The following is a 25092-nucleotide window of genomic DNA, read 5'->3' as shown; positions in this document are numbered from 1 at the left end:
CTATTTAAATCTCAGGCTAACTTGGAAATCAGGAAAAACTACTACTTTAGCAGGGTCGTGGGCACTTGGAATAGCTTACCGGAAGAGGCGGTAATGAGCAAGGGAGTGGATAGCTTTAAGAGGGCCATTGATCTTCATTGGGGACTAATTAATTGACTAGGACCAGCCTAGCTGGGCCCAGAGCCTGTTGCTGGTCGTCACATTTGTATTTGTATTTGTATAATTCACACGGGTCAGCTAGTATTACAATAACAGGTAACTATATAAAATTAGTTTGCAATTAGAAGCACCTGTCATAGTTTGGGAATAGCAGTTAAATATCTGATGACATATATTTTACTTATTTTCATATAACTTTTGTATTTTTATCTGACACAGAAAGAAGTATTGCACTGCGATTATTTTTTGGTTTATGACCAAATTTAAGTTTTGTCCTTAGCTTGGACAGATACTAGAGTCCTAAGCATGATTTATTTTGTCCATGCCATTGAAAAAACAGTCGAGCTACCGAAACACATGTGCCTGAATGTAATTAGTACTTATCTGATGTTCATAATAATGATGTTTTTGCTTTAGCTTGATACATATCTAGACATTACATTTACTACCCCTGAGATAATTATTATTTTTGTCGAAAAATTAAAAAAAAAAAAACAGCATCTCACCTTTTTAGCGTCAGACAATTGTTTGTGACAAGCAAAGATGTTTTTTTTTAAAGGAAATTTTAAATATTTAGCTCTGCTATCTACAGGCAAAATATGCCGGACACTTAATTAAACAAAGACTCCTTTTTCAAAACTTTTACTAACAATAATGCTTTAAGATTTTATTTTTTGAAGAAATCTCCTATTTCGAGACTGAACCGTTTTCCAGGTTTCGGACTTTTATAGCAACATATACACCTATTGTAGTTTTCTTACGTGTGTTGAGAAAGAGTACCCCCAAATAAATTTTTTGGGAGAGGGAAAATTCTCGATTTTTCGAATGAAACTTCAATTTTACGGAATGATAAAATACTAATACGCACACACACATAATCACATATCATACATACATAACGTTTAAGGAGAAAGAACATTAGTCATCATTAAAAATATAATTTAAAAAAATTAAAGAAAGGAAAAAAGAAAAACTCATTGTTGCTATATTGCCTCCTAATTTGCCAAATCGTCAGCAAAAATTTGCCGAAGAAATAATTTTTTTTCGAAGGTCACAGCATCCTTCAGTGGCCTCTTGTTGGAGCACCCTCAGTGTCAAGAAGCATGAACATCATACATTACAATAAAGATGAAATTTACTAAGTTAAACGCATCGTAATGAACAAACGAGTGGTTTGCGTCCTGATATTTAATTGAAAATAAAAATAAAATCATTAGTATGCCAGTAAATTTCAGCATTTGTTATAACTGAATTCACAAAAGAGCGATGCAATTAATACTTTTCTACAGCTACAGGAGTTAGATGACCTCGGCGTAATTAAAGAGTTCAGAGGAAGAGAGTAGTTAATCGACAGAAGAGAGTGCTGGCTTAGTTGACATGCGAGATGAAATTTCTCCCTTTCGGTTTGAAACCGAATTGGAGAAAATTTTTAGACTCGGAAAGTGGCTGCAATATTTTTAAAAGTATGTTTGACGGTATACGGTAAGTGCGCCAAATAAGGCCATCCTTAGGTTCATGGATTACTATCTCGCTCAATTATGAGTCAATTGGCTCCAAATTTTGCAGTTATCACATGACTTATTAAAAAATAAATCCATGTGAAAATTTAAGTTTAAATTCTGTTTTTAACCGACTTCAAAAAAGGAGGTTACTATACGATGAATTATTTTAAATACCTAATTATATACGATCTCTTAATTTTTAATAACCTTTTGAAATCGGGGCCTCCTATAAACTACTGCCTAACGTAACTGAGTAGGTTTAGTTTTAAAGACAAATTTCGCGTATAGTTAAATTAGTGTTTAATTCAGAATTCGGTGGGTAGTCAGTTACGTTATGTAGTTGTTTATAGGAGGCCCCGACTTCAAAAGGTTATTAAAAATTAAGAGATCGTATATAATTAGTTAGGTATTTAAAATAATTCATCGTATAGTAATTAAAATCAGTATTTATTTTATAATTGGGTGATTAGTTTAATTGATTTTCGTACTGGAATTGTAAAATAAATTTCATTTCTAGGTGTGAGTAAGAAATAGTATGCAAGTGTAATCGGTTATTTTTTACTTTTTAGTTCCTTTGTTTTTTGAAGGCGGTTTTTTTTAATTTAAAAGTAATTTATTTTCACTTCAGAAATAATGACAGTGATAAGATCTGTCACGAAGGTGAGATTCACGGAGGTGAAGAATTTTCCATTAATATAGGCTTAATGGATACATTTTTCAGGGAAATGTATTTTTTCTTCGTTGTTACAATCTGCACATGTTAAACATATGAAAACATGTTCTCACTTCTTTTTTAACATTAATTTACATCCCTGAAATTCAAGTTCACGGAGAACTCAGAACTTCTTTATGGCTGAAAATAAACAAAGGGTTATTGTATCATGGAAAATAACGCTAATTTAACAAACCGCGAAAGTCTATAACACTAAACCTACTCAGTTACGTAAGGTAATAGTTTATAGGAGGCCCCGACTTCAAATGGTTATTAAAAATTAAGAGATCGTACATAATTAGTTAGGTATTAAAATAATTCATCGTATAGTAATCAAAATCAGTGTTTATTTTAGAATTCGGTGTTTAGTTTACATGATTTTTGTACTGGAATTGTAAAATAAATTTCATTTCTATGTTTGGGTAGGAAATAGAATGTAAGTGTAATCAGTTATTTTTTGTTTTTTTTTGCTCTTGGGTATTTTTTGAAGGCGGTTTTTTTTAATTTAAAAGTAATATATTAGACAGTTGGAACAAAGAATGGTAATTTGGGCTTATTAGGATCAGATGCTCCCAATAAGGTCAGCCCTGAAAAACGCCAAAAAAGTACTATCGAATTAAAAAAAAGAAAAAAAAATTGTTGTCAATATAAAAACGTAAAAGCAGAATCGATAAACTCAAAAGCTTCATCAAAAATTCAATATTTACTTCAATGGAAAACAGAAAGATCTATCGTCACATTCGTGGACCCTGATAAGTCGTTATTTTCTGTTTTTTGGTTACTCCTGTTCACAGTTCGTGCACATATGTGCAGCATATGCAGCACAGAATCATATCCTCTACCCAATCTTACGGAGTCTGAATAAGGATACCGCAGTCTCAATAAGGCCAGTCATGGCCTTATAATACTACAATATACTGTTTTGTGGTTATCAAATCACAGGAAAAAGTGACGGTAGACAGCGACATTTTTCTTTTATTCGTCAACTATACAGATTAGGCTTTCTAGAACAGTTCATATTTTTCTGTATGTGATTTTAAGTGATTTTTTTTTTTGGTTTGTACAAACTATCCTATATTGTTATCTTTAATTGGCTGCAGAATAACCCACTCTCAAATTTTGCCCCTTTTCGATTTCGATTTTTTACTTCCTTTTGCAAAAAAGGAAGTATTGTATTCGCGAAAAAAAATTCACTCAATAATCGGCATTAATTTCCATTTTGCTCACCCCCGAATGAATGTTGAGATTTTTTTTCGACCCGACCACACACGTGGAACGTACGCCTAGGAACGTACAGACACCCGAAATATCCATTTTGACGATCCCCGAGTTAATTACAACGAATTTTCTCGTGACGTCCGTATATACGTATGTATGTGTGTATGTATCTCGCATAACTCAAAAACAGTATGTCCTAGAAAGGTGAAATTTGGTACATAGACTCCTAGTGGGGTCTAGTTGTCCCTTTTGGTTGCATTCGGATGTTCCTAAGGGGGTCTTTTACACCTTTTTTGGGGGAAATCAATGTTAATTTCAATGCTAACTCAAGTGGTGTTATAATTTGTCAAACACTTGGCAATGTTTCGCCAAGCTTTTGGCCGCCAGTTTTGTCACCAACTTAGCGAAAATTTTGGCCATTTTTTTTTCTTTTTAATTTTTAAGTCTGGTTTTAATTTGGCCAATGTTGGTGATATTTAAAGAGTTAACCACTGAATCACATTAAAATTGCCAATAATGGGGAAATAAATCTGTGTAAAACGGTTTTTTTTTTTTTTTAGCTTTGGTTCGCAAGAAACTGGGGGTGAAAATATAATTAGTGTTTCCTTGCTTATTCCAAGGTGCTATTATCATTAAATTGGCGTAAAAGGAAGTCATGTGATGCACACATTAGCTCGTTTTCTTACGTGTGAGAGTGTGTTCGATTAAAGTCTTTTTGAACGTCAGCTTCTCCTTTGCTCAATTGATAAAAAGTGCTTTAGAAATAGATGGCCATAAAACTGATTAATTGCGCACAAGTTCCTTCAGATAAATGGCAAGCCATGAGAAGTGAAATGCTGCTTGTCGGGTGTTCGGTGTCTGAAGATAAGCGTCTGGCGACCTCTCGAGGGAAAAGCTCACCTTTTTTGCAGTCGGCGCTAGCCACTTGGATGATTTCAAATTGTGGGAGGACGATATTGTCTCCCTGAGTGATATTCTCTTTCTCGTGCCAAACCAGCTGCATCTCGTCTTCGGTGTGGGCCACTGAAACAAAAACAAACACAAAAGTGACGACCAGCAACAGACTCTTTACCACCCAGCTAAGTCGGTCATAGTCGATTTTTGGCGCCTATTAAGCTCTTGCCCCAGTGAAGATTAAGAACCTTCTCAGAACTATTCACCCTGTTGTAACACTGAAATATGTGTTCCTGTGTAAGTTGACCGTTTGCCGGTGCACTACTTTAGCGCTCAACTTACGTTCAACTTATAGAGGTTGTTTTATATAAAATAGAATTATTTCTGTAACGTCTGAAAAAGGCGGTTAACTGAGACAGCTGGTCAACTTATAAGTGTGGTCAACTTTACAGGCTTTACTAACAGCAACTTCTAGTAAACTATTCCAAATGCCCAACAAGACAAAATTTGAACAGCTTCAAAAAAAAAAAAAAAAAAAAAAAAAAAAAAACAGCCTAGTATATAGGGCTGGTTTACACTTTTGGGCGCAAATCAGCTCGGATTGTCGTTGTTTAAATTAAATGATTTTTTTTTTTACAATTGTTTTGACCTAAGAGGAAAAATATTAAAGGAAGTGCGACTTGAAACAGTGACTTCCGTTTCTTTGGGGATATATATATGTATGCAAGAAAAAAGTTGTAGCTCCACCTGGCGGCAGAATTCAAGTTATTGCTTTAATTATCAAGTTATTCAGCAGCATAGGATCAGTGCAAAAAATATACTGCCTACAAGAATGATCAAAATTAAAATCGCAAAAAAAAGCACATTTGTTTGATCGCTCTAAGCAAAACTGCTCTTCCTGAAAGTGAGTCTCATGCTCATTAATCTGTAATGCTGAAAATTGTGTATTTCACTGCAAATGCACCCCTGAAGACGGTACTGCACTCCCCGCTGCACCTTGTGCGACATGGCAGTAGGGGCGTGCACAGACATTTCGGGGTCCGTCACAAATGACTTTTACGGGCTTCCCTTTATATTGTTCACCCCTACATCCATATACATATTTCACTCCTCATTTTAAAAATCTCGGGTCCCCTTCATGCTCGGGCCCCTTCTTCCCCCCCCCCCCGTGCACGCCCCTGCATGGCAGGTGGCACACTGGCACAAGCATCCGTAATAGGGTTTCAAAGTTCTTCCAATATTGTTAGAAGGGTTGGATGCACTCGCTGTTTAATATATTCCTACAGAAAAAGTCCAAAAGATTCAGGTCAAATGAAACGTGGAGGTTATTTTTAGAGATGAGACGATCTCAGCCCGGGCCCGAAGCGGGCTCAGGCTCTCGAACCGAAAATAGGTTTCGGGCTCGGGCTCAAGCACAAATATTCAATCGCCAATCTCCATACAAATTCAAAGCAAATAAACATTTTATCTACTGTGAGAAAATGAAAGGAACATTTAAATCAGTTCAATCAATGTCAAATTTACCCCCCTCCCCCCCCCAAAAAAAAATTAACGCTTATTTATAGTGTTTTTTTACGATTACTATTGGAATATGTCATACAGTAATGCATTTGAAGTGGAGCATTTTAAGAAAATTTAGAAACTTCTGTTAATGAAGAACATTTGACGTAACATTTTTCATTAACAGAGAGATCATGTCAGACTGTAGAATGCTCAGTTTTTAAAACAAGAAAGTTTCCTTCGGGCTCGGGCGGGCTCGGATTTTGGCCCGAGACAATATCACTCGGGCTCGGGCGGGCTCGGTTACAAATTTTCGGGCTCAGGCGGGCCCGGGCTCTCAAAAATGAGTCCCAACTCATCTCTAGTTATTTTACGCCTCCATCATCATACTCAATGACTTGTTGCTTGAAAGTGTTTTACACTTACTGTGTTCTACGTGCAAAATAAACAAAAAAAAACCCCTAATGAACATGAATCATAGTAGATAACATTTTGAATACTTACAGCTCATGATGATCATATCACATTCTTGGGTATCGTGTGGGAACAACCTTAAGTCCATGTGGCAACTGAACTCGATTGAAATTCTAAAAAAAACAAATAGTAGCAGTAAATGACTTGGTAATGATTGACCACGAGGAAATGGCGGATGATCTCATAGTGGAAACGGGCCACCTGATTGTGTGTGTAATATTGAGAGAACGCATCAAGCAATAAAGTCGCGCATTCTCGCTGATCCTACCAATTATAAAGGGAAGAAGTCCATTTCCGCTTCCTGTTCAACCGCTATTTCTCCGAGGTCAAGCTTTAAGTCGTTTAATGTCGTTCGTTTTCTTTTAATACTTCAAAATTACTAAACAAGCTGTTCTCGTTCGATTGCCAGAAATGCAGAGTGTTTGTAAACTCTTGCACTGATAAAGAAATTTCATTAGAAAACTATTTCAGATGTAAGCAAATTTTGTCCTATGTTAGCGCCACCTATATGACTTTAGTTAATATTGTACCAATAAGGGAAAAAACTTGATGAGATAACGATTAAGACTGATAGAAACACTGGATCAACCGCAGAGTAGGGCGACACAGTAACCGTCAATAAGCGGATTTCACGGAAAATCCGCAAAATAGGTTGAAAACGATAATAATGTGTAGAATAGCTTTAAAAAGTCATTAGCACTCGCATATACATTTAAGTATAGTTGAAAACGATAAGAGTGTAGGAAAAAAATGTATGTAAAAGTTGAAAAAGGCTTGCTTCTTATTGCGAACGGAACGTATATATGCGCGAGCAAATCACGCTAACAGATTAACTGAAACAGATCAAGCAACGTTACACCAAAAATGAAGCAGGGAGGGAATTTTTTGAACGAAATTGGTCTGGTCACCCGTTTACGCAAGTAAGTAGTGCAGATTTAAAAATCAGTAAAGTGTGTAGATCTAAAGCAGTGAGTTATGTAGAGCTAAAGCAGTGAGTTACGTAGATCTAAAACAGTAAGTTGTGTGCTGCCGTGGAAAGGTAAAGCGCAATATCTGATTTTTGTCATCTACTCTACGTAGCTTTACTGTACAATTTTGCTTATTTGGTTTGCACTGAAAATAAAGCAGGAAAAAACAGTCAAATTCCAACATTTCCTTTTCATCAGCATTGAATAAAAACCGCGTTTCTTCAAATATTTCAGAAACATTTTCAGCAGATACTGCGCTTTACCTTCCCACGTCAGTGTATATGTGGTAAGTAGTGTGGTGTTAAAAATCGGGTTTAACTGGTTAGGTTTCGGTGTGATCTACAGTTTACGTAGGATCTTCGTCAAATTTGGTACAGAGGTTCTTTGATGCTCAGGAATTGACATAGAGGGGTTTTACCCAGAAGATACATGAAACGGCATATGAGAAGCAATTATTGAACGCGATAGTATAAAGTATTTCCAAATTGTTCTGACGAAGTTTTATTGCTTTCGCTGTGTGTGCGCTCACTTTTTCTTTCCTACATTTTTTTCTCAAACTTAGTAATCATCTCTGGAGTGGACAGACGAGGGCAAATGGTTTAAGGAAGGAAGAGAAAACACGTTACGCTCTCACGAATGAACATAATTTAACCGATTTCTACACTACAGGCGTTTTTTCCTGGTAAGACGAAAACATAAAAAAACATTAAAGTTCTTTTAAGTAGTTGGGTTTAAGTCTTTTAGTTTCTTTCCTTTCTGCTATTATTTAGCATTGCTCACTAATTTAGTTATTAATGTCCCTGGTATGCAACCTCAGTACAATCTCAAAAAATATAACGTTTACTTTTGAGAATTCTTCAATCGTAAGACAAATTTTGTTATTTATGATTATTTATTCTTCGCTCGGCCAGAAACTCAACCTCAAATCTTCCAAAATTTTCGTCGATTTGACGAAAGGTTTAATCGGAGAGTTTTTCATGCAACAATTTCATTAAAAAAGAAAAAAAATCGTAAAATTTGAGCATGCGTTTCTGCGGGATTAACTAAATCAGTGAAGCAATGTAGTAAAGAAAGCAAATCTATAGTAAGCTTATTTTCAATCCCACATCGATAAAAAAAAAAGAAATAATAATAATTAGAATATCTGGAGATGGCATTTGAAATATAAGCCAATTTTTAAAGTTTTTTGTCGCATAACGATCAGACTAAAGGGATATCAGATGGTGCTGAGTCGAGAGGGTTTATTTTATCGATTGTCAACAGAAAAATCGTGTTTCTGAAACATGATTATGGAAGATTTTTCAACTGAAAACGAGTCTCGGAAAAGTTGCTGAATTGCGGTGGGTTGCCTTATCCATCATGTTCACCCGACATTGCATCATCTGATTCCTTTTTATTCCAATCGCTATGTGACAAAAAGAAAAAAAACCTTCAAAAATTAACTGATATCTAAAATGCTAACTCCAGTATTTTGTTCCAAAATCAACTGACTTTTATTGATCTGGAATTGAAAATTTGCATATAAGATACCCAAAAGTTGTTAATAACAATATTATTTGAAGCAATAGTTAATAATTTAAACAACGCGTTAGAAAATTATTATTTTTTATTTTTTTAAGCAATCACGATTGCTTATTGCTTTTATTTGACTGTTTTTGGCGTTCCTATGATTTTATTTTCCCGCCAGCACCCTCTGCAGCATCACCGTCGACCGGCTCCTCACGATGCTGCTCCTCTAGCGAAAGCCGTCTCGAGGTTGCGTCCATATCCTACACACACACGCATACATACACACACCTACACACACATATATACATACATACACCTACACACACAAACACATACACACACACACACCTACACACACATATATACATACATACACCTACACACACAAACACATACACACACGCATACATACAGACACCTACACATACACACGCACAAAAACATACGCACATGCATACAGACACACAAACGCATACACCCACCCACAGATACCCCCCCCAAACATACATACACACAACTACCCATACACTCATGCCTAACTACACAAACACACATGCCTACATACACACGCACACTCGTAATTGCGAAAAACATAACTTGAATTCAAGATGTCAAAATTCAAATTAATTTTTTTTAATTAAAAAAGAAAATTTTTAAACGACATTACTTTTCGGTCCTGCTAATATTAAAAAAAAAATTCTGATTCCATATTTATCAAATCCACAAATATTAATGAAAAGAGCTATCCCCCGGTACGTGGATGACCGGTGGTGTACTCTATATCCTTTTCTTTCTACAGTCACAGCTACAGCCAGGAGAAAATAACTTCGAGAAATTGGATGCTTGCGCTTTTCGTAGAGAACAAAACATTTTCTGAAACAAAACCCTTTTCACAATTTTCAAACTGAAAAGGTTTTCACGCAAGCACGAGATTTCGCAATTAAAGAAATAACTACAGCACAGAGCTACACAATTACCTTTTGTATGAACAGTGGCTTCATGACTCGTCAATAAAATGGAACAAGTCATAAAATTGAGTTCATATGCCCTTATTTCTTTTCAGCAGATAATTTTCATTGACACATTCGCCGTTATAGCTATATATATAAAATTGTGTGTGTGTGTTCTTTGTCCACAATTTACGTTGAATCTTTGGTACAGCAGTCCTTTGATGCTCAAGAATTCACGAAGGGAATTTGTAGAATTTTTAAAAAATAAAAAAAGGTCTAAATTTAAATATTGAGTCATAAAATTGCTCCTTTTAACCCGTTGGTGAACCATTTTTTACTTTTTTTTTACTAACGCTTGGTTACTGAACATGCGTCACTTGACACAACTTTTATTTTTGAGGTAGACCGTGCAATGTTGGGCAACGCAGCTAGTTTTAAATAAAATTGAGTCGTTTATGTTTAAAGTTTGCCTGTATGCAAAACGAGACCTGAAGTTACACTAAATTGCTCGCCATTGTTTAGCAAAGGTTAAAGCTTAAGATTAAGTGACATGTTTCGAAAATCTAAACAACTATATTCGCTTTTTAAGTGCGATATTAAGCAAATACATGTATTCGTGTATCTATATTCGGTTATCTTCTCACTCACGAACGACTGGGAACCGAAACCGGAACCAACGGATTTAGAGAATCCCGTGGAAGCCATTTCGTGGTCTGATGCTTGTGATGGAACTTTAATTTGTAGATATATTTCCTCAGAAAGATTCCAGGTTGATTGCAGGAAGATTACTAACCTTTAGCGGGACACTTTTTTTTTCCAGAAGAAATTAGGCATACTAGCAGGAAAATAATTTCTAGGAACGTTTCTGATTTTTTAAATTTTTTTTTTACAGTGCACAGTAAATGTAATCGCACTTCATACAGAGCAAAATTATTTATATTTACTACGTCACGTGAAATGTTCTAAAAATTGTCTAAAACGTCCCATAGGAAAGCTCTCTCGTGACAATTGACAAGTGCTATACAACAGTAAAAAGAGTGTTTTGTCTATATATTGGTATTTTAGAGACAGGCGGTAGTTTTAATGTAAAAAGAAAAAAAACATTTGAAATGACTTTCATTTTTAAAAATACGTGAATTCTGCTTCAAATCATTAAAATATCAAAATTGGCCAAATATTACAAATTTTATCAGCCCAGTGGAGGGTTGAAACATCACAAGATCTCTATCCCTAGTATTTATTATGTTCGTTACACTTTCCGACCAGTTTTTAATAAGGAAGTTACGGAATTCTCATTTACATGAGTGAAAATCATTAAAGGCGAAATCGTGAGGGAAAAAATGTTAAAATCAAAAACAAAATTTTAATTTCTTTACACTACTTAAAAGTTCCCAAATTTTTAAATTTCCCACCGGTTTATTCCCGGGAAAAAAAACGGGTTATATTTCCTGCTTTTGCAATACTACTCTCAAGTGAAGCTATTTGTTTAAGTCATAATGACAAGGTGGGCCAAACTATCCCATATGCGTTATATCAGGAGTGCCCACGAGGGAGGAAAGGTTCACGACACAGACAGCACCTTTGAAATTTTTAGAGTCTGAACTCTGAATTTATAAGGTTTAGATCTAATTTTGTAGGGTATTTTACAACTTTGGAGAGGAGTTCGCCATTGCCCCGCTGGGGATGGGCGGAGATGAGGAATGTGATTTATGGAGAAGAGAAAGATTTGTGCTGCAACCCTCACCTCTGACCCAGCTATTTACCTCGGATTGAAAATTAATAATACACGGTTAAAAATTTAGAAAAAATTTAAAGTAACTAGAACTGCAAAATGGAGTGCTTATAGTACAGAGAAAATTTTTACAGTACATTGCACCGGAAAAAATAAAGGATTGCAGCGCCAAATAGTATACTACATCGGTGCGAAGCATATAATTCGCTTTTTTTCCTTCTCTCCTCTCAAGTCTCATTAAGTATAGCAGGTAGCGTGTCATACTACGAACAATGAGAAAGACGGTCCGAATCCCACTGATTGTATGTCGTCCTATTTATTCAGTGCAACTGAGCACAGCGTTCTCTTTTCTTATTCCAATACATTAATTGTACATTTTACCGTAAAAACCCTCCTTCTCGGCCCTTACCTAGCAGTCTTAGAGCACCAGTCCAAAATTAATCATCACCTATCAAAACAGCGGAAGGTCCCTTCCTCTCACCACTGGTATGCAACTCTGAATGAGCGTCTAAATCGGCAATATCTAGATTGGCAAGCGGACATACGAAGAGTCTCATTCTTTGAGGGCAAAAAAAAAAACTTATGCTGTCTGCTCCAAGTGCAGCTGGCCTCAACCAAACACATGCTGGACTGCTTGGATCTTACCAAAGAAGATTTATATGCCTCTCCCCTTCTTGTCCTTGATTTCATAAGGGTCAATGATTTACAGGATCTTGTCTGACTCCATCAGACAACCAGAGGATAAGAAACAATAACAACAACAACCGTAAAAGCTGAGCAAATATTTTTGTAGTGTAAGTGCTTGCTTACCTGGCAGTGAACTGAATTGTTTTGTTCCTGAAGAGCCAAATAAACATGTTGGGAATGATGGTATCTTGCACATGACCTTCGATGGAATTCTCGAAAAACACGTCTGGCATCCAGATCTGTTTTCGCCATTCTAAGTCGAGAACCACTTTCTCTTCATCAGCAAACGGAGGGAAGATTAAACGCTCGTCCGTCCATCGTTTTGTTAGCATCAAATCGAAACGAATCGACTGGAAGTAAAAAGAATGAATCTTAGATTTAGAAGAAGGCTTCTTAACTATTAGCCATACTTAGCAGTCGATTATATCCACCCTAACAGCCAACAAACCATCCTTATTGACTGAAGAAGGTTTCGAAGAGTTGTTCGTGCGTCTGACGGAAGTTCAAATCGACTGCTGAGTGCGAACGTGAATGGTTTTATTGACAAATGTTTCTGTTACAGCAGGCAAGAGCAGCATGACAGGTTATTACCATACAAAGGGCAATTACTGAACTATTGTATCTGAATATTACGAGTTATTATAAACTCTGTACCGAACTTGAGGAAAAAAAAAATGAAGTCAAGTCAAAAACAACCAATGACTAACTCGAGAAATTCGTCAAGGACGTCGTAGTATATCTCAAAAATTGACACTTGAGACAAACTTTTCGCAAATATTTTGCATAAGTGGCCTCCGTGGTTAAGTGGCAGGAACCGCTTGCTCTGACTGCTGCTTCAGTGCTGTAAAGGAGGTCATGAGTTCGATTACCGCCGGTGCCGTGGTGTTATTTTCTTAATTTTATGATGTCAATTATTCTTGTGAATTTGTTGGAAACAAGGTGCTTGCTCACAGTCCTATGATGCATATGAAGCTATTCAGCGTCTTGTATAGTAATTTTGCATAAAATAAAGTCATAGTTATGTGTTGCCGGTAATTCAACAATGCTGAACACTGTTTGATTAAATTAAACTCTTCATCATTAATATGATTCTTATTTCAGTTTGGGATATTTTTCACATTTAATTCAGTTTGATGTCTGTGTGTGGTATGAAATCACAAGTTATATATATTACGCTAGAGGTCTGCGTTGCCGAGTTTCCGTTCCTTCCTTTTTGCGGTATAGGAGGTTGTGAATTGAAACCCCACCGGTCTTTCTTTGGGTGTAATATCCTTTCTTTGTATAATCTTTCTTTTGTTGTCTTCTCTGCGATGTTACCGGAGGATTGTTCCGGAACGCAGGCAATGAATACTTACTCGAGAGGGGACGCCATAAGTATGTAACGGATATTGATTACTGCTGGCAACGAGTGCTATTGCACATTTCGTGCAAGAACGATTTTACTTCTGAATCTGATTTTTACCTCAAGTACCATTTGATAGTCATGGGTGCCATTTTTCATCACTGAGGACCGAATTACGTCTTTTAAAAACATAGGTGGACGAATTCACGTTCTCTAACTTTTTTTTTTTTGAGCTTTAAAGGGGTAAAAAAGGTCTTGCAGGTTAAAACGGAACACCCTTTATATAGGGTGTTCTGTTTTAACCTGCAAGACGTCTATTTTCGCAACCGTTAGTCCTAGAAGCATACTTCCAATTTCAAAAAGGTTCCAAATCAGATGCAGAGTAAAAGATATATTGAAAGTTTTAAGCAAAAATTAAAATGAGTCAAACAGTACAAAATTTAAATTTTTATTCAAGCCCCCGTTCCCCTAACTTATATTTAGGGAAATAATACCCACTGAAAAATAGTTCTAACACAAAAAGTTTGACATTAGTACGACCAATATTCACCGAGATATGAAATGCAGCGTTATGTGACTTACACCCCTTTACACTCATCGTCAATAACACCTTTTGGGGGAAAATATAGTGATTATGGTTAACAAGGGTTTAAAATCATATGTGTGCATAGAGAGTATCTTTTCAAATTGTTCGAGGTTTTGTAGTGTGTTTTTACGTTTCAGCGCCTAACATTTGCATTTATTTTTAAACAGCAATAAAAGATATAATTTTTTTTTTTTACTTCAGCAACATGTCATTCTTGTGAAAGAGCTGTAAGTTCAAATCTCATATTTTATATTGTCCCTTAAAACTCAGAACTTGATGTTTTTTGTGTTAGTAATATTTTTCAAAGGGAGATTATTTCACTAAACATAAGCTAGGGGACCTAGGGTCCTTATAAAAAGTTAAATTTTGTATTTTTTGACTCAATTATTTTTCTAGCTTCAAACTTTTAATATCTTAACTCTGCATTTGATTTTGAACATTTTTGCAATTGGAAGTATGCATCTAGGACCAACGGTTGCAAAAATAGAAATCTTGCCGGTTAAACTGGAACACCCTGCATAGATTTCATCACTTTTTTTACGTTTATTTATGGTATTTTGAAAAGGAAACTTCAATCGTTCATACACCTGGGGTACATCAGTTTTTTTAAATGAAAACTTTTAATATATCAGATACAGATTATTGTGAATAAATTTAAAACTTTAAATTGCTCAGTATTGTGTCAGTAAAAATATTTTTTTCCCGAAAGTAAAATATATAACACCCTATATATCATATTCTGAGTTGCAAAAATAAGTTTTAAAAAGTAACTACTGCAGAGGTTTTTCTTTCTTTCTTTTTTTTTTTTTTTTTTCTTTTTTTTTTTTTTTTTTTTTTTTGACGAAGCTTGAACATTTTACGCCTACTCTCGTACAAACAACAAGTTCTGAATTGGATTTTTTTAGTCACGTATAATACCTTCTTTTAAACTTTTAACGAAATAAGAAACCATTTAGCTACTCAAGTGTTTATGAATAGTACGTTTACATTTAGGCGTCATTTAAATTCTACGCAATCGATTTGTCTCTTAATATAACATTTAAGCCCTCATGGAATTGTTTTGCAGCTAAAACTAACCGAAAACGTAGCACAAGTAATTGGTAAAAGCCGTGTAGGAAGCCAGTGCCTTAGGAGGGTAGTGGACTCAATTCGTGCGCGCTCTCAAAAGCACATAAATAACTCGTTTCATTGATTCGCTTAAAACCAATTAATGGAAATGTGTATCAATTTCCTGCGTCACTTTGCAGTTCGATTTCGATGCAGAAACCGAAAACAAGTATCACGCCACGCGAAGTGAATGATTAATTCTAAAATGAGGACTTCACGCGATGGGTATTCTAAGTAAATGGAAAAGAAGGTGATTTGAGGCTAAATTTCAGAAACAGGTTCCCCCCAAAAAAAACCCACGCAACCGGCTCGGCCAATTTCAAGTGCGTTGAAAAAGAGCAATTCGTGATACATATTTCAAAGAATTCCTTTTATTTATAGAATCCGTTTTTAGTTCATTACAAAAACGTTATTTGAAAACTTTCGACTCTAGGGTAAAGATTCAAGATAGGGAAATTTTTTCTTGTAGCCAGTGGCGAGTAGAAGCAGCTTTGTTAGTCGTGTATATTTGTGATTAGGAGTGTAAAAGGATTTCTATGCTCACACGAAGATACACTTGGCAGGGCCGACGAGAGGCCATGTCAACCAAGTCGGAAACTAGGGGCCCGGCTTGGAGTCCAAGTAGCATAAATTTTATAAGTTTATAGGGAGAGGGCACCTGGCAACCACATTGACAAAGGGCCCGCCTTGACTCTCGGAGACCCTGTTGCTTGAGATTAATATTCCGAATTCAGTGTAGCGGAAAATCCTTGCCAAATCTATGTCAATTTCACTTTTGAAATTTTTCCACCCAACAGCAATTTAATCAAGTTCAGTTACATTAAAAAAAACCTCTCCAATTCCCACTTTCTTCCTCGGTTTTCGTCTTCAAAATTTCTACTCTAAAAACAGCATCCCATTCTAGCGTTAAAATAGGTACCTTAATGTATATTTATTTATTTGTTGTTATGTAGGGAATGTGGGGTAAAGTGAAAGAGTGAAATATTAACTCTGCTTTTCGTTCCACCTAACTGGCAATACTTTAACTATGTAGTGGCACATATAGTCTATTCCAGTCAGGAAAAAAAGGACGCCGAAAGTTAAAGAATGGTATACTATGGGCAATTTTAAAAAAATGACACTCATATTGTAATATTTTGTTGTAAGTCAAAAATTATTTTTTCGTTATTATAAAATGATAAAGTTCTTGTTATTAACATTTTAAACATTAATTGGGACCTTCTAATATTCCATGCAGTATTTATTTAGTTTACAGTAAGTTAATTTTTATTTGAAAGATTTCGTACAATTGATCAAGTACATGCGGGGCAAAGTGGATGGGACAAAGGGAAATAGTTTATTTCGTTTATACTCAATCATTGACTAAACTACTTATGCAGTCATTTATTAATTTAATTTATTTACAATCTTTCATTTAATAATTCACTTATTTATTCATTCATACACTTATTTTCTTATTCATTCACTCGTTTACTCACTTATATACTCTTATTTTTCTTCATGCATTAATTGAATAATTTATTTAATTATTCATTTATTGTTTCATCAGTTTTTCATTTAACCTTTTATTTACTGGTTAATTTAAGGAAAAAAAAAGTCGAATAGAAAATAGTTCATTAGAAAAAAAAATCATTTTTCACTTTGCCCCATAAAAAAAAATGAGAAAATTTTGCACTTTTTTTTTTTTTTTTTTTTGAAGGCGCAAATTTTCTGCTAAAAATAAAAAATAATGTTTCAATTCAAGTTTTATTGCAAAGTGCAGTGTTCTTACCTTATGAACTAATTTTCAAAACAAATTACCAATTTGTTCATTTTGAAAAAGTTCCGTCATCTTAACTATTTCACTTTGCCCCACATTACCCTACTAAGATTTTCGTGTTTACATAGCCTACGATGTTTAAAACATAGCTACTAGTCTTTGAAGCCTTTTTTTTATTATTAGAAGTAAGGTCAGTTGTGGAAAAAGGAAACTGGTGGCATTTGAAAACAAACGCTGTTACCAGAATGGTGGCAATTTCTTTAACTAAGCTAATAATGAGTGAAGACTAATTAATATGCAAATTCTGAGAGCTATAACGTATTTCCAAACTATTGTGCTAGGCATCCTCATAGTTTGTAGACGCCACAGCGGAAAAAGTTGCGTTTTAAAGTTTAGTAATCTTACATTTTGCTCTGCAATTGGTTTATAAATGCAAGGTAACTATTTTCAACTAGTTCCTAAAAACACTTGTTTATGAATTTTACTTTCCTAGCTATTTTCATGTGTTACTTCAGTGTTTTCCTTTACAACATAACTCCTGTACTCTTAGGTACATGGAAACAAATAAGTTTTTCATTCTTCCTTTTTACTTCCTTTTACAAAAAAGGAAGTATTGTATTCGCGAAAAAATTTTCACTCAAATCGGCCTTAATTTCCATTTTGCTCACCCCCAAATGAATGTTGAGTTTTTTTTTTCGACTCAACCCCACATACACATGTACCTAAGAACGTATCAGACGACAGAAATCTCCATTTTGACGTTTCCCGAGTTAATTACAACGAGTTTTCTCGTGACGTCTGTATGTACGTACCTATGTGCGTATGTATGTCGCATAACTCAAGAACGGTATGTCCTAGAAAGTTGAAATTTGGTACGTGGACTCCTAGTGGGGTCTAGTTGTGCACCTCCCCTTTTGGTTGCATTCGGGAGTTTCTAAACGGGTCTTTTGCCCCTTTTTGGGAGGAAATCATTGTTAATTTCGATGCAAACTCAAGTGGTGTTATAAGTTGGTGGGCACTTGGCGATATATCGCCAGTCTTTTGGTCGCCAAATTTTGTCGCCAATTTGACGACAAATTTAGCGATTTTTTTTAAAAATCTGGTTTTAATGTAGCATTGTTGGTGATATTTAGAGAGTTAACACTTGAATCACATTAAAATTGCAATAATGGGGAAATAACATTAAATTGCTGTAAAAGGAAGAGCCATGTGATGCACACATCAGCTCGTTTACTTCCTTTTACAAAAAAGGAAGTATTGTATTCGCGAAAAAAAATTTCACTCAAAAATCGGCCTTAATTTCCATTTTTCTCACCTCCGAATGAATGTTGAGTATTTTTTTCGACCCGATCACACGTGGATATATGCCTGGGAACGTACAGACACCCGAAATATCCATTTTGACGACCCCCGAGTTAATTACAACGAATTTTCTCGCGACGTCCGTATGTACGTATGTGCGTAGTGTGTATGTGCCTCACATAAGTCAAAAACGGTATGTCCTAGAAAGCTGAAATTTGGTACGTAGACTCGTAGTGGGGTCTAGTTGTGCACCTTCCCTTTTGGTTGCATTCGATGTTCCTAAGGGGGTCTTTTGTCTCTTTTTGGGGGGAAATCATTGTTAATTTCGATGTAAACTCAAGTTGTGTTATAATTTGTCGGACAGTAGGCGATATATCGCCAGTCTTTTAATCGCCAAGTTTTATTGCCAACTTGGCGACAAATTTGGCATTTTTTTCCGAATTTGGTTTGAATTTGTCCATCGTTGGTGATATTTAGAGAGTAAACAATTGAATCACATTAAAATTGCCAATAATGGGGAAATGACATTAAATTGGAGTGAAAGGAAGTCATGTGATATGCACACATCAGCTCGTTTTAAGCTAAAATTTCAATATAAATTACACTTTTTTGTGTATTTTACAAAAATTCAGCCCATGATTGATTTTGTATGATTGTTTCTTTTTAAAGGATTTCAGATTACATTTGGAGGACTCAGCCAATCACATACAGTCCACAGATTGAGTATTGTTCGTGTGAAGCATCTAAAGCTTCTAAACTGATTATGCAATGAGCAATGTACCAATGGGTTAATAAATGAAGTGCTTCCATTTACCTAATAGACTTTGGGGTAAGAGGAAACATGACTTCATTTACCAACAAACAGTCATAAAGTCAAATTTTTCAAACCTACTTGTAGTTACTCTTAGAGAGCCTAGTTTTGGACACAATGCTCAGAATTTTGTGTCTCAATCCGAGCAACTTTTTAGGAGGGCGGAAACTCCATTTGCCGAATGAAAATCAAAATTTTGCCAAATGAAACTATATTCCAAATTCCGCAGAATCAGGGGCGTAGCTAAGGGGGGGGGGTTGGGGACAAACCCCCCCCCCCCCCCCGAAACGTTAGTCTCAAAAAAAAAAGAGAAAAAGAAGAGAGAAGAGAAAGAAAAAAAAAGAAAAGGAAAAAATTCCAAGCGATTATATATGTATATATATATATATATATATATATGTATATATATATATATATATATATATATATATATATATATATATATATATATATATATATATATATATATATGTATATATATATATATATATATATATATATATATATATATATATATATATATATGTATATATATATATATATATATATATATATATATATATATGTAAAAGAAGTAACCCCCCCCCCGAAAGTCGGGTCTAGCTACGCCACTGCGCAGAATGATTAAAACTTTTCCAAATAGAACTTCAAATTTTGCCGAATGATGACAATTTTTCCGAATCGTCAGACAAAATTTGCAGAATAAGGAAATTTTTGGAATGCACGCTGACCTCCTGTGACTCACGCTGACTCTCCTGTGTCCCAAAAGAAGTGGAAGGGGACAAAGTTGAAACGTTGAAATTCAGTTTACCTTTACCTCAACGGGCCCTAACGATGTTTCTGAACGAAAAGCAGTAACACAGAAGCAGAACCGCTGTCATTAAAATATTAATCAAATGAATAAAAAGTATCCATTTACTAATCAATGATGAATATTATTTGTTTTCTTTGTAATACGAAAACATATCATGTTTCCTCGCTATTATTAAGAGGAAACTATGTGGGTTGTACTACTTCAGAAATTCATATTTAATATTCAATAGATACACGCAGACAGTAATGTCTTCTAGTGTACGCTTTCTAAATCGATTCGGACAAATGCATGTCTAACGTTTTCAAAATAAAGGTAATTAACCACGCATTTTGTGTTCGTTTTTCAAAAAGTTTTCTGAAGATTTTTTTTGGGGGAAGGTCGGATGTGATAAGCGTTAGGTTTTCTCTAATTTAAACGAGCTTGTTACCTGCCTTCCTGATGACAATACATTAAATTTATGAAATGTGAACTGTAGGTAGATTGGAAAACTGTTATGGTTGGTGATGCGTGCAATAGTAATTATAGATATAGACTACGGATTAATATGAAAAAGGTGGATGCGTCATGCATCATAAAACTAATTACTTTTCTGAATAACAACAATAAAGATAATTGAATTTAAGAGACGCAATAATGGTGTTGTGTAGAAAGGAACGTTTTTAATAAGAACAGTCTCTTTCACTTAAAAATATAAATAAGTAAATAAAAAATTTAATAAATTGTTCCGGTTCGGATTTAATATAAAACAGCTACACTGTTAAAACTGCGGGTTGCATATGGCACCGTCTCGGGTAAAACGTTACAGCACTAGCAACACCTTCGTAAGGGTGCATTTTAACTCCCTAAGGCACCGTTAAGGATGAAAGAGGGGGGCTAATGGGACCCTTAGAGGTGCCAAAGGGTGCGACTCGGAACCAAATGGCACCTTTAAGGACTGCTACAATGCTGGTGCTACACACCCTGAAAGGTGCCATATGCAACCCGCAGTTTTAATAGTGTAGACATAGATAAATTAGATAAATTCTCCCCAAATTTCTATATTTTCATCCCCAGGTTGCACAAATCGTGTCATAAACGTTTTTAAATGGTTGTAAATGTTGCGAATACCGTTTAAAAACATTTATGATGTGTTCAAACGTTACGTGTGCAATCTGGGTCCCCAAACTTTCTCGCCGGCGAGTAAAATTTGTTGTTGTAGAAATTAGCCTAACTACCATTTTTGCTCTGAATCCAAGTAACCCATTTAGCCAAAATACAATTTAGAGTTCTAGCTTTGTGGTTTTGTTTTCATATGAAATAGCATTATAATTAATACATTTGATCATAGGCATTAATTGGTAAACACTAGTTTCAAAACGCCTCATTTCGAAGCAAGAACTCCGCTAAGAAGAGGCTCCAGGAGCAAATGTATAGTTTGGCTCTGATAGAAACATGCTTGACCTGTGAAGAGCTCATTTAAATTTGGACTGAAAGAGGAGAAGTTTTTAGATTGGCTCAACGCCTATAATCGTTACCGGCAACGCAAACCGGCTTTCCACGACCCTAATTTAACAAATAAAATCGTTTAAGCCTCTACCGGTTAGAAGTCAACTTATCAGAGCCACATTATATGTAAAACATCTAATCCCAGAAATAACACTAAAATATCCGACTGATGCTCTGAGGCGACAATACGCTGTTTTGATTGATTATTTTCACTTGAGTGATGTTGCATCATCTGACCATTAAGTCTGTGATTATACCGTTTGGAGCCTCTGCCAATTGGAAGTCAATTTATCAGAGACAGATTATACGCAATTTTGGTTAATTATTTTCACGTTTTTGACGTTGCATCACCTTGACGTTTATACCATATTAGAAAGAAAAAATAAAAAAAAAAATCTGTTGAAACACAGATTTTTTTTGTTTTGTTTTGTTTTGTATTCTGAACTGCATGTTTGAGTTGTTCGGGCGCCTTGTACAAATTATGCTTACCATTCATTGCTGTTCAAAAAAAAAAAAAAAAAAAAAATCCTTAACACAAAAGGCGTGGAAAACCAATGTCCCTAACTAACAATCTAAGCATTCTACTCTAAACTTAAAATTAAACATAACATTAACTCTAAACTTACCATTTCGGACACATCCACATTGCGCACATTCATAATAACGATCGTCAGTCCCACTTTTGCTGGTCCTGTTATAGGAAAGGAAAAGATAAAGTAGCTATTTTTTGGATACACAAAATGAACACAAATTGAATTTTCATTAAAAGTGTTTAAAAAAAAAGTATGCGATACAAAGGAAATAAAATAAAAAATTAATATCATGTAATAAATAGGATATATTTATATGATAACTAGGATTTTGTAATAACAATGAAATGTAATCTTTATTTCAACAAATATTTCTAGCATATAAAGCAAAGAAATGTTCAGCTTGCATCCAGAGTTTTGCATTTTGAGATGATGCAAGAATGAAGGCACCTTAAAAGATTTCCAACCAAATCTAACCCACAGAAAAATTGATACTATCTTTCTCTTAAAAAATGCATTGAATGCTAAAATCAAAAAGGAGTACTGTAAAAAAAAAAGAGTTGAAGTGTAATGCACAAATTTAGGTTTATAAACGTATCACATATAGGACCAGTTAGAGAAAAATGAAAAAGAATTTCAATTTTTCAGCATTACATCTTTCCCCTTTTTTAGATAAATAGGGACAAAATATTTCGCATTCTGTCTTTAAATACTGAGCGTAATTTGGGATGAAAACTTTTAATTTTTGACTGTTTGTTAACGAATAAAAATTATGTTTACATTTCCCCCAAAGTGTTTCCATTTATCCTAGAGAATAAGAGGTTTCACCAGGAGGTTGATGTAGGTAAATAACCGAAATATACCTTATTGATTAAAAATCTAAGAGGCTCTACACCAACGATACTCAATCTGCATAAGTTGCTTGCAATCCGCTGTTCCTACAAATGTAAACTGACATTATTTAAAAAGAAAAATCGTATAAACTTTTTTAACTACTCTCTACATTTATGTAATACACTCCTGTTTGTGAAAATTTCAACACCATGAAGGAAGCATCATAGTTAAATGAAATTTAATACACAGTTGAGTGGTAATGGTACAAATTTATGATTACATTTTAAAACCAAACAAACAATAAAAAGAGATAGAAATTAGTATTTTGTGTGGCCACCACGCGCCGCAATAAGAGCTGCTACACGAATCGGCATGGAGTGAAACAAAGTTTGAATATCTGCCTGCGGAAGAGTTGTTATATATGATGTTGCTATATTGTTTGTATGCGCAACCAAAGTTCGTCTGTCGAAGCAGCAGGAAGAGGATCACGAGCGAGACACCGCCCAACAAAATCCCACACATGTTCAATCGGTGACACATCCGGGGAATATGCAGGCCAAGGAAGAAGCTGTACCAGCTGCGAATCAAGGTACACTCTTAATTCAAAAGAACGAAAAAATAACTCTTAAAAAGAGTGAAATCTATTGCGGGTGCATTCATTCTTTCTGAGTGCTAGCTTTATCGAAAAAAGACGCTTTACGAAAAAACCAAGACTAAAATTCGTCCTTATTCGCGTGAAATTCGGAAAAAATCCTTTTGATGAGCGAAAAATAAAAATTCTTTAAAAGAAGGACTCAAAAGCATTTTCATTGGTTCGATTCTGTCACGTGATTTTTTTTAGGGAGAATCTTCTATACCTCCACGTTAGGCTTAACTAACGTTGGTCGCGAATACCAAGTGCATGTCGCTATCTAAATGTCTTCATTTAATGAATTTAAACAATATTTGTTGTCGAACGAGATTTCTAAAGGAAATGCACAAAAACTACATGGTAAGTGCGAAGAATTTTCTTTTTTATTAAAACTTGTAACTGTTAATATGTCTTGAACTGCTCGTATATCGTTACAAATCACCCACGTGCAATATTACGGCGAACTTTTTGTAACTTTTCCTTTCAAATTAATGAAACTTTCATCAACAATTTTGTTTTGGTCATCGAATCAAAAATATGACATTTGAAACAGTCGTTACCATCTTTGGTGTGTGTGTGTACTGTATATATATTTTAGGCAGGTGTTACAGACCCGACCATGCGCAAATCTATAGGTCGGATACCGAATCCGCTCCCGATGGTCGGAGCTCCAACCACTGCATAATTTTAAATTAATCAAATATTGTTTTTGTGTATAATAAACTTTAAAGAGTATCATGAACTTTGTATATTACACTCATTCATGTGTAACGGGCCATTCATTAATTAAGTAAGGGTCCTGAGAGGGAGGGGGTTAAAATTCTCTACATACCCTTGCTTGGAGAGGGGGGGAGGGGTTAGATCCATTCTTACGTAATATTTTCCAAGCTGATATTTTATATAGAAATCCGTGGTCAAGTGGTTTGGCAAATATTATATTTCATTTGCTTCAGGAAGGTAAAAGTATGTATTATAGGATGAGCTGTTTTTTACTTGTGTTTCAAAGAATGAAACGTGTAAAATATAATAAAAGAATCGCACTGTGTTTTGCATGTCTTATTTTTAATTATTATCGCATTATATACAAAAATTATTTGTCGAAAAAACATTCGGTCTAGATTCCTTACAGTAAACATTTCTTTACTCAAAAATGTTGTAAAAAAATAATGATAGTTAATTTAAGAACGATCCCAGTGATGCAATATTTGTTATTTTATTATTGTGAAGAAAAAAAAGAATCTTACGTAAGATGGGGGGGGGGGGGGGGGGAGTCTTACATACCATTACATAGGGGGAAGGGAAGGTCAAAAATTGCCAAAATTGTGACTTTTTAAATTAATTTGGACTGATGTCACTTTTAAAACATTATTAACGTTAAAAGGCACACCGAGAATATAAATATAGAGTTTCAAAATTTTAAATCTATTTATTTGGAACTGTGTGGGTTTTTTAATTTTATTTCAATCTTTAGATTGGGAACTGTACGTAATATTGCACATGGGTGATTTGTAACGATATACGAGTAGTTCAAGAAATATTACCAGTTAAAGTTTTAATAAAAAAGAAAATTCTTCGTACTTACCATA

At 34.9% G+C, this 25092-nt stretch overlaps 1 protein-coding gene across 1 annotated transcript in view; it reads right to left on the bottom strand.

Annotated features, from left to right (window-relative positions):
• Positions 1–25092, bottom strand: part of LOC129231149 (glycine receptor subunit alphaZ1-like) — a 69415-nt gene that overhangs the window by 15160 nt on the left and 29163 nt on the right. The window contains exons 3-6 of the mRNA XM_054865396.1: positions 22138–22202; positions 12429–12655; positions 6490–6572; positions 4387–4614 (exon numbers count right to left, since the gene is read on the bottom strand). Of these exons, the coding sequence (XP_054721371.1) occupies positions 4387–4614; positions 6490–6572; positions 12429–12655; positions 22138–22202 (603 nt within the window). The remainder of the gene's footprint in view (positions 1–4386; positions 4615–6489; positions 6573–12428; positions 12656–22137; positions 22203–25092) is intronic.

Source organism: Uloborus diversus, chromosome 10 (genome assembly GCF_026930045.1).
Source record: "Uloborus diversus isolate 005 chromosome 10, Udiv.v.3.1, whole genome shotgun sequence".
NCBI lineage: Eukaryota > Metazoa > Arthropoda > Arachnida > Araneae > Uloboridae > Uloborus > Uloborus diversus.
This window is presented reverse-complemented; position numbering and strand designations above follow the sequence as displayed.